This window comes from Sardina pilchardus, chromosome 11, assembly GCF_963854185.1.
Source record: "Sardina pilchardus chromosome 11, fSarPil1.1, whole genome shotgun sequence".
In the NCBI taxonomy this organism is placed as follows: Eukaryota; Metazoa; Chordata; class Actinopteri; order Clupeiformes; family Clupeidae; genus Sardina; species Sardina pilchardus.
In genome coordinates this window covers 4,873,696-4,885,031 of record NC_085004.1, presented here as the reverse complement: position 1 = coordinate 4,885,031, position 11,336 = coordinate 4,873,696, and the positions used below count along the sequence as shown (strand labels likewise).

At 38.2% G+C, this 11,336-nt stretch overlaps 1 protein-coding gene and 1 non-coding gene across 2 annotated transcripts; both read left to right on the top strand.

The window, feature by feature from the left end:
- The first annotated feature begins 140 nt into the window (after positions 1–140).
- Positions 141–212, top strand: trnap-ugg (transfer RNA proline (anticodon UGG)). The gene has a single exon. It is a non-coding gene; the product is annotated as a tRNA-Pro (tRNA).
- An 885-nt stretch (positions 213–1,097) lies between these two features.
- Positions 1,098–11,336, top strand: tlr1 (toll-like receptor 1). The gene is made up of 2 exons (XM_062549733.1): positions 1,098–1,270; positions 8,423–11,336. Exon 2 carries the CDS (start codon positions 8,427–8,429, stop codon positions 10,845–10,847), a length of 2,421 nt encoding a protein of 806 aa, XP_062405717.1. The 5' UTR covers positions 1,098–1,270; positions 8,423–8,426; the 3' UTR covers positions 10,848–11,336.

Below are 11,336 nucleotides of genomic sequence, written 5' to 3'. Positions count from 1 at the left end.
AGTTCGTGGAGGAATGAGATCCGATAGAAATGATAGACCGCAAAACAAAAACAAAATCAGTTATAGCGTTGTCAGATACGCGTACGTGCTATGCATAACCAAGATGTCAATTTTATATTTTAGCCGAATTGATGCATAGTGGCTCGTTGGTCTAGGGGTATGATTCTCGCTTTGGGTGCGAGAGGTCCCGGGTTCAAATCCCGGACGAGCCCAAGTTTTCCTTGTAAACGTAGGCCTATGCGAAACCATTTGTAGAATAGTAAGAATTTGACAGGAAGAGAATGTGTTTGCTTTCCAAGGGACAAAAGCTGGAGAAAAGTCGGAGTGGTATGCATCAGTAGCCTACAGTAAATAGAATGAGTATGAACAAATGAGTGTTCCCATCTATGATAAGAAAGTTGTAGCCTACACAACAAACAGTGCATGTAGACATTCTGATAATGGACTGTTCAGTGCCCAACGTTGGCAGTAAACAAATGGATAAGGGTTAGTCTCCTTTTTATAATTTGTCAGTGCTTAAAGTATTTCAAATGTCCATATAGCCAAATCTAGACTGAACAGCAGTATCTGACAGCTTGTTATAGATTAGATCTTTATTGCCATTATCACAGGTAGGCCTACAACAAAATGTAAAATATTGTAAAAAGAAAAAATAGAAACATACAAAATAGCATTAGCCGTAGCAGCTACATAAACACAGTCATTGGCATTGCATAAAAATCAGTGAACACACAGTCATTGCATAGAAACAATAGCCTGACCAGCCAGACCCACATCAAGTTGCTGCCGCTAGGGGCGTCTCAATTTCATGCTTGTTGTTTAAATTCTAATTGTAAGACATTTTGATTTAAAATGAATTTATCAGTCATGGATTTATCCATGTCACAAAATGATACAAATCACATAATAAAGCCAAGATATGACTTTGAAAGAATGAAAAAAAAAAAAAGAGAGGAAAGAGGAACTATGGTGATTTGACTAGCCTACTACAAGCTTCCCTCATTATCAGACCTTAGCCTGTGGGCCATTGCCAAAATGCAATTAGCCTGCTTTGCTTAACAAAAAAGAGCCCGGTTGTGTGGTGGGTGGGAGAAAAAAGGAGAAATGCAATTTGAATATTGTCTCGCAAGTGTTATTTCACTTCTGCTTATGCCCTTCTTTATCCTGTGTGGTGTAATATGTCACGAGAATAAACCCATTCTCAATATAATCAAACTCAACTGCATTGGTACGTGAAACATAAGGACCTGAGTTGGATTCTGTGAAAGGGGTGAGTGTTGTAAGTTTGTTACATTCAAATTATAATGAATGGTTTACAATTCATATGACCTACATGTAAATAAAATAAAATAAAAAACTGTGTTTGATGCTAAGTAGAAATAACTGTAACAATAGAGTAACACTTAGGCATACAAACCCCGAAACGAAGAAAATTCAATTATGTAGAAATAATAATAGAAACTAGAAATGCAATTCCCGAGGAATTACACGAGGGGATGCAATCTGTTGGGTAGACTTTTATTTTGACACACAGGAAACACTTCAATAGGATGTGTAGTTCAGGGAGAGCCAGATTGTATGCTTTGTATGTAGATTGTATGGCAAACATTCTGGAACTCTGTTCTAGAATCTTTGATTAAAAGTGACAGTTGGATTCACAGGGCAGTGTTCTAACTAGACTGGGAACTGAGAGTTCTGGCTCATTATGACATCACATTCTCCATTAAAGTCTATGGGGGAAAAATACACTTTTAATTACAAATATCTCAAAAAGTATAAACTTCTCAAAAATGTCAAATAGATTGTCTAGTAGATATTTGGAAGATCTACAGAACGGTGTTTCAACCAAGTTTGTACGTTAAGCGGTTCGGGCTGAATAGCGCGCACAAAAAGGTAAAAAGAATAATAATAATAACTAGAAAAGCATTTCCTGAAGGAAATACCAGTGCATGGAAAGTCATTGGTAGGATTATGCTAGGGTAATTAAAGTGATTACTCTAGTGTTGCTAGGCTAAATAAAGTGGTTACTATTCTATAATAAGTGGTTACAAGGTTGGTTGCTAGGGAAATCACATTGGTTGCTAGGGAAATCAAATGGGTTGCTAAGGCGGTTGCCAGGGTGTAATTATGGAAGTGGATGCTAGGTTGTTACTAAGTAATTATAGTGGTTGCTTTGCTATAAAAAGTGTTATTTTAAATATAGTTTTAAAAAGTTATTGAAATTGGAGAAATAGAGAGAGTGATAGAGAAAGTGAGAGGAAGTGAAGAAAAAGAAGTGAAAGAAAGTGGGGATGACAAGTGAGCTATCCAGTTCAATGGAAGGACACACAGAGAAAAAGTTCCATTGAAGTTGCTGAAGTCAGTGAGAGAACACCGGCAAAGTGGATTCCATTCTATTTCTTTAAAAGCTAATTATGATGTCACAAAGCCAATGTTAAGTCTATGGCAAAATTAAGTTGAGTTTTTATTCAATATCTCAAAAAGTAAAAGTCGTAGAAATATGAAAAGTAATAGACTGAAAATTTGATGCAAGAGCTATGTGACAAAGTTTGAACCAAGTTCCTACGATAAGCGGTTCAAGTCAAATTAGGGCCTGGAAGAATAATAATAATAAAAACTAGAAATGCAATTCCAAGGAATTACCAGTGCATGAAAATGCAAAAATCGATAGATAATGTAGATATGGTTACTAAGGTGTAGCTATGGTAAACATGGTGGTTGCATAGTTTACAGAGAGTTGATAGTGTGAAGGTAGACAGTTTAAAGATGAAACATTCCAGTTCTAACTTAACTAATGATTTCTATTCATGTTAAAATGTTGATTAGCTAACTTAGCTAATGATTTCTAGCAGTTACGCTAAAAATGCTTATTATGCTAGCAATGCTAACTTTACTAACAATGCTAACCAGGTTGATTAGCTAACTTAACCGATGATTTCTAGCAGTAATGTTAAAAATGCTAACTATGCTAACAATGCTAAATTTGCTAACAATGCTAACCAGGTTGATTAGCTAACTTAGTTGATGATTTTTTGCAGTTATGCTAAAAATGCTAACTATGTTAACAATGCTAACCATGCTAACTAGCTAACTTGCTAGTGAGGACTTTTATTTTGAAACATTTGTTGCTAGGGTATCCATGGTGGCCACTATCAGGAAACAAGAAGTTACTGCAGTATAATCATGTTGGTTGCTATGGAAACGGTCATAAACACTTAATTTTAATGGTTGCTATGTTGGTTGCTAGGTACATGGAGGTTTCATGTAGTTGACTGGAGGCATAGTGGATGATAACTGACAGTTGGAATGGTTGAACAGTTCAATAGTTGAGTAGTTTCAGTGGTTAAATGATTTAATAATGTATTATTGCAGTGAGGACCTTTATTTTGAAACAGTTGTGGACAGAGGAAGTAGTGAAACAGGATCTGTAGTCTTAATGAGATTGTATGCTTAAAGCCTGAGACAGAAGGTGCCCCTCATATAGCGTTTATGCGTCCTCTCTCGCTCCTCACTGATCTACATAAAGAATGATGGAGCGGCAACAATGGGATAGTCTAGCCCTTCTTCTATCTTTCTTTATGTAGATCATTGAGGATCGAGGAGCGAGGGAGGACATATAAACGCTGCTTGAGAGGGACCCACAGTAAATACTTTAAAAGTTGTATGTAGATAGTCTAATTAATGTTGATAGACAGAATGTTTAATGGATGTTGATAGGCAGATTGTTTAATAGATATTGATTGACAGTTTAATGGGTGGATGAGTGAATGGTCTGAAGAAGATGAATGGATAGAAGGTTGGATGGAATGTGCCTTATATTCTTGTTAAGAGAGACACTGATACAGCTCTCTGAGAGTAGTTGATACAGGTGTAATCAATTTAACTGGCTAGTCTTCAGAGAGACAGAGTGTACTCTTAAAGCCTGAGACAGAGTAAATAATTTAAAAGTTGAATGTAGATAGTCTAATTAATGTTGATAGACAGAGAGTTTAATGGATGTTGATAGACAGATTGTTTAATAGATGTTGATAGACAGTTTAATGGGTGGATGAGTGAATGGTCTGAAGAAGATGAATGGATAGAATGTTGGATGGAATGTGCCTTATATTCTTGTAGAATGGAGAGACACAGCTCTCTACTGAGAGTAGTGGATACAGATACAGGTGTAATCAATTTAACTGGCTAGTCTTAAGAGAGCCAGCCTGAGACAGAGTAGATTGTTTAAAAGTTGAATGAAGATCGTCTAATTGATGTTGATAGGCAGACTGTTTAGAATGGGTGGATGAGTGAATGGTTTGAAGAAGATGAATGGATAGAAAGTTGGATGGAATTAGGAAGACTTATGTTGATACAGTTCATACAGGGAACAGAAAATGTAGTCTCAAGAGAGCCAGTGTGCCTGAGAGAGAGAGAGAGAGCTGCTGCACCTGGACTGGCCACCTGGCGTAACATTCTAATTGCTGCCGTGATGTCATAATGAGCAATGTTAAGTCTATGGGGAAATTGTAAAAGTTTTTAACTAATAGTTTAAAAAGTATAAAAGTTACAAAGTTGAAAAATACAAAGCACACCTGGCATAAGCGAGACCTACGCAACAACGTTTGAATGAAGTTTCTACGTTAAATGGTTCAAGCTGAATTGCGTGCGTTAGAAGTAGTGGAATAATAATAACTAGAAATGCAATTCCAAGGAATTACCAGTGCATGAAAATGCAAAAATAGATAGATAATGTAGATATGGTTGCTAAGGTGTAGCTAGGGTAAACATGGTGGTTGCATAGTTTACAGAGAGTTGAGTGTGAAGGTAGACAGTTTAAAGATGAAACATTCCAGCTCTAACTTAACTAATGATTTCTATTCATGTTAAAATGTTGATTAGCTAACTTAGGTAATGATTTCTAGCAGTTACGCTAAAAATGCTAATTATGCTAGCAATGATAACTTTACTAACAATGCTAACCAGGTTGATTAGCTAACTTAACCGATGATTTCTAGCAGTTATGCTAAAAATGCTAACTATGCTAACCATGCTAACTAGCTAACTTGCTAGTGAGGACTTTTATTTTGAAACATTTGTTGCTAGGGTATCCATGGTGGCCACTATCAAGAAACAAGAAGTTACTGCAGTATAATCATGTTGGTTGCTATGGAAACGGTCATAAACACTTAATTGTAATGGTTGCTATGTTGGTTGCTAGGTACATGGAGGTTTCATGTAGTTGACTGGAGGCATAGTGGATGATAACTGACAGTTGGAATGGTTGAACAGTTCAATAGTTGAGTAGTTTCAATGGTTAAATGATTTAATAGTGTATTATTGCAATGAGGACTTTTATTTTGAAACAGTTGTGGACAGAGGAAACAGTTAACAGGATATGTAGTCTTCTGAGAGACTGTATGCTTATAGCCAGAGAAACTGACAGTTGGTGCCCAGGTGGCCGGCCACCTGGCGTAAGATTCTAATTGCTGCCGTGATGTCATAATGAGCAATGTTAAGTCTATGGGGGAAATTGTAATAGTTTTTAACTAATAGTTTAAAAAGTATTAAAGTTACAAAGTTGAAAAATATAAAGCAGGCATGGCATAAGCAAGACCTACGCAACAACGTTTGAATGAAGTTTCTACGTTAAACGGTTGAAGCTGAATTGGCTGCGTTAGAAGAAGAAGTTTAATAATAATAATAACTAGAAATGCAATTCCAAGGAATTACCAGTGCATGAAAATGCAAAAATAGATAGATAATGTAGATATGGTTACAAAGGTGTAGCTAGGGTAAACATGGTGGTTGCATAGTTTACAGAGAGTTGATAGTGTGAAGGTAGACAGTTTAAAGCTGAAACATTCCACTTCTAACTTAACTTATGATTTCTATTCCTGTTAAAATGATAACTATGGTAACTATGATAACCAGGTTGATTGTTAACTTAGCTACTGATTTCATGCAGTTATGGTAAAAATGTTAACTATGCTAACTATGTTCACAGTGCTAACCAGGTTGATTAGCTAACTTAGCTAATGATTTCTAGCAGTTATGTTAAAAATGCTAACTATGCTAGCAATGCTAACTATGGTAACAAGGCTAACCAGGTTGTTTAGCTTACTTAACTGATGATTTCTAGCAATAATGCTAAAAATGCTAACAATGCTAAAATTGCTAACAATGCTAACCAGGTTGATTAGCTAACTTAGCTAATCATTTCTAGCAGTTATGCTAAAAATGCTAACTATGCTAACAATGCTAACTATGCTAACCATGGTAACTAGCTAACTTGCTAGTGAGGACTTTTATTTTGAAACATTTGTTGCTAGGGTATCCATGGTGGCCACTATCAGGAAACAAGAAGTTACTGCAGTATAATCATGTTGGTTGCTATGGAAACGGTCATAAACGCTTAATTTCAATGGTTGCTATGTTGGTTGCTAGGTACATGGAGGTTTCATGTAGTTGACTGGAGGCATAGTTGATGATAACTGACAGTTGGAATGGTTGAACAGTTAAATAGTTGAGTAGTTTCAATGGTTAAATGATTTAATAGTGTATTATTGCAGTGAGGACTTTTATTTTGAAACAGTTTTGGACAGAGGAAACAGGATATGTAGTCTTAATGAGATTGTATGCTTAAAGCCTGAGACAGAAGGTGCCTCTCATATAGCGTTTACGCGTCCTCTCTCGCTCCTCACTGATCTACATAAAGAATGATGGAGCGGCAACAATGGGATAGTCTAGCCCTTCTTCTATCTTTCTTTATGTAGATCATTGAGGATCGAGGAGCGAGGGAGGACATATAAACGCTGCTTGAGAGGGACCCACAGTAAATACTTTAAAAGTTGTATGTAGATAGTCTAATTAATGTTGATAGACAGAATGTTTAATGGATGTTGATAGGCAGATTGTTTAATAGATATTGATTGACAGTTTAATGGGTGGATGAGTGAATGGTCTGAAGAAGATGAATGGATAGAAGGTTGGATGGAATGTGCCTTATATTCTTGTTAAGAGAGACACTGATACAGCTATCTGAGAGTAGTTGATACAGGTGTAATCAATTTAACTGGCTAGTCTTAAGAGAGCCACAGTGTACTCTTAAAGCCTGAGACAGAGTAAATAATTTAAAAGATGAATGTAGATAGTCTAATTAATGTTGATAGACAGAGAGTTTAATGGATGTTGATAGACAGGTTGTTTAATAAATGTTGATAGACAGTTTAATGGGTGGATGAGTGAATGGTCTGAAGAAAATGAATGGATAGAATGTTGGATGGAATGTGCCTTATATTCTTGTAGAATGGAGAGACAGCTCTCTACTGAGAGTAGTGGATACAGATACAGGTGTAATCAATTTAACTGGCTAGTCTTAAGAGAGCCAGCCTGAGACAGAGTAGATTGTTTAAAAGTTGAATGTAGAGTGTCTAATTGATGTTGATAGGCAGACTGTTTAGAATGGGTGGATGAGTGAATGGTTTGAAGAAGATGAATGGATATAAAGTTGGATGGAATTAGGAGGACTTATTTTGATACTGTTGTGCGCAGAGGATACAGGGGAACAGAATATGTAGTCTTCAGGGATATTGTAAAGCCTGAGAGAAACTGACAGTTGGTGCCCAGGTGGCTGACCAGCTGGAGTAAGATTCTAATTGCTGCCGTGATGTCATAATGAGCAATGTTAAGTCTATGGGGGAAATTGTAATAGTTTTTAACTAATAGTTTAAAAAGTATAAAAGTTACAAAGTTGAAAAATATAAAGCAGGCATGGCATAAGCAAGACCTACGCAACAACGTTTGAATGAAGTTTCTACGTTAAACGGTTGAAGCTGAATTGGCTGCGTTAGAAGAAGAAGTTTAATAATAATAAGAAGACTTGGAATAACAGTACAGTGCATTTTCATGCACTGTAATAATAAAAAGAAAAAGCCTAGGAATAACAATACAGTGCATTTCCATGCACTGTAATAATAAGAAGCGACCGGATTTCAATAGAGGGGATGCATCCCCTCTAATAATATGAATAAAAAGATTAAGATTATGAAAGATTAATTGCAACATGCAAATGTGGGCCTACTGATCTAAGATTTAAAAACGGGACCAAATCAGAGTAAATATCATGTAAACTAAACCACTGTCACATTTTAATTTAACTATAGCGTACTTAATGACATGAAAATGTTATGAAAGAGAAATGTTATCTCACCTACAATACTTTCATTGCGACAATTATATAAATATACATTATATGAACATATTTGATCAAACAAGTCAATGACAATCTTCTGTTAATTTGTGAATTTGACATTAAAGACAGGTAAGTGTAAAGTTGCCAATGAGAGACCAGCTTTTGTCATTTATATGATTGGTATAGATAATTTAATTCATATTTATTATTTACTGCTGACTTTAACACTGACTTCCTCCTTCATTGTTTCAGATTTATGGGCGTTATGGATTTCACCATCTGGGTTGTCTCCCTCCTCTTAGGATCCCTGTCCTCTTCTCTTAGCTCTGACATGAGCACCGTCATTGAGAATTTGTCTTCAAAACACCTGTCTGCTGTGCCAGACTGGCTTTCCCCATCTATAGAGGCCTTGGACCTGTCCTGCAACCACATTCAAGCATTGGGCAAAGAGGACTTCCATCAAATATCCAGGCTATGGTTCCTCAATGTGTCCTACAATGTGATACAGAGTATTGATCCAGAGGTTTTTCATTCTACCCCACACCTGGAATTTTTGGATCTGTCCCATAACAAGCTCTACATTCTCTTAGGTCAGAGCTACCTAAAGATGACCCCAAATCTAAAGTATTTGGATCTGAGTTTTAATGAATTTGTTAATATGACTCTTGGAGATGAATTTTCAAATCTGGGAAAGTTGGAAGATTTGGGGTTAAGCGCAGAAGTAATCCAGGATGAAGACTTCATGAGCATATCCAGTCTCCACCTCAACAGTTTGACCCTGTATGTGTCAGACCAGTCCAACTACACACAGGGGAGCCTTGCAAATGTGGTTTCCAAAAAGATTATTATCTCCACAGTGTATGAACATTGTGACTTCACTCTTTTGGAGGATGCTCTCACATATTTCTCTGAGGTAAAATTTGATGGTTTAAAAGGGGAAAGACTAGCTGCAGTGGCAAGACAACGAAGCGTAACAAAGGTCATCCACCTGGATATAGTGAACACGTCAACATATTGGAGAGATTTGACAATCTTTGTTGATATTATCCTCTCCTCTTCAGTGAAACATCTCAGTTTCGACAGGCTAACATTTATTAACATGGAATCGGGTAGCACAGTTGGCCTATCCTCAAATCTGGAATCTTTTTGTATTAGACAAGCGAGTGTCACTGTATTCCTCTTTTCACAGGAAATGTTGTATGATTTCATGATCAACATGCCAGTCCGAAACCTCACAGTTGTACAGACACCAATCATCCATATGACCTGTCCACAATCGCCCTCCAGAATTCACACACTGGATCTGTCTGATTGTGCTCTTTCTGAGAGAATCTTCTCACGGGGTGGTGGAAGCGGGGTTGTGATCGAGTGCGGCACCCTGCAAAGTGTGGAGATCTTGTCGCTTAAGGGGAATAACCTACAGGATTTGAAGCAGCTTAGTCACAGAGTTCAACTCATGTCTTCACTTAGGAGCTTGGATTTGAGCCAGAATAAACTTTTGTATCATGGTGAACCTGGCGATTGTGTGTGGCCCTCAAATATTTTACATTTGAACTTATCTTCAAACAGCTTTGACAATTCAGTATTCCACTGCTTACCCAAGACCGTTATCTCTTTGGAGCTCCAAGACAATGACATTACAGTTATGAAAACAGACATTTTAAAACTTGAGTCACTTCAGATTTTGGATCTGACTAACAACAGATTCCACGATGTCCCTGACTGCACAGCTTTTCCAAATCTACAGAGGCTACTGCTCCGAGGAAACTCCCTCCAGTCTCCCTCTTTAGACTTTCTGAGGACTTGCCCTGCGCTACAGGATCTAGATGCCAGTCAGAATAGCTTCATCTGCACTTGTTCATTGCAAGAGTTCACATCTATAGCAGGAGAGACTGTGGCAGCACAAATTACATTGCTACACTGGCCTACAGATTATAGTTGCAGCTATCCAGACGCTTGGAATGGAACTCTCCTCAAAGACTTTAGCCTTCCAGCAGTTTCCTGCAGTGCAGGTCTTCTTGCAACTGTCATTTTAGTTCCAGCAGTTGCCTTGGTCATTGCAGTAGCCGTGCTCTGTCGTCAACTGGACGGTCCATGGTACATCAGCATGATATGCCAGTGGGCTCGTGCAAAAAAACGTGTAATTGTGAATCAGGACAGGCCTGAGGACCTGCAGGGGGTGGTCTTCCATGCCTTCGTCTCCTACAGCCAACGCAACGCAGAGTGGGTGAAAGGTCAACTCATCCCTAAACTGGAGGAGGAGGATGCTGAAGGTATTCGCCATGGGCTGCGTGTGTGCCACCACGAGCGGGACTTCATACCCGGGAAACCCATCACGCAGAATATCCTTCTGTGTGTGGAGAAGAGCCGGCGCTGCATTTTTGTCCTCTCCTCGGACTTTGTGCGGAGCGAGTGGTGTCACTACGAGCTGTGCTTTGCCAACCACCAGCGTGTGACCAGGAGATTTGACAACGTGATCCTAGTTCTACTGGAGCCCCTGCCCTTATACCTCATCCCCTCCAAGTACTATCAGCTCAAAGACATGATGTCCAGGCGCACGTACTTGGAGTGGCCGCGGGAGAAGGCCAAGCAGGTGCTGTTCTGGGCCAACCTCCGAGCAGCACTGCAGGCTGACCTGCCCACTCAGAGACCCAATTATGGAAGCTGTAGCCGTTAGCATGTTAACATTTCACACATCTTCCACAAGCTAATTTCCAGCTGTCAATGTTATGTGCTGTATGAGAAATAATGAGCAGAGAGAAATTCATGTTTTTGTTGGTAGCTTCCTTTTTTGAAACAAGGAGCTTTAGTGACAAGTGAAAGGCTCGGGGAAAACCCCAGATGTGTTTGGTTTCTCCAGGGGAGTTCCTGAAATATGTAAGCCTAACAGTCAAAATCCAAATGCACTGACTCCATCAATTTTAAAAAGATATGTTAAAGTTGAGGATGTGACAAAAGTGGCATGGCAAATACTTTTGTACATAGCACTGTGGCTATTTTTGGACTGCACTGAAGTTAGCATAGTCAAGACCATCTCAGTTTGCTTAACATTTGCTAAAGCAATGTTTTTCTTCTCATTTTCAAATGTTGACCTGATAAGCTGAAACAACAAGTGATGTATGAATCAAGTTGGAGTCGATCAATAAATGATACAAGTTGAATATTT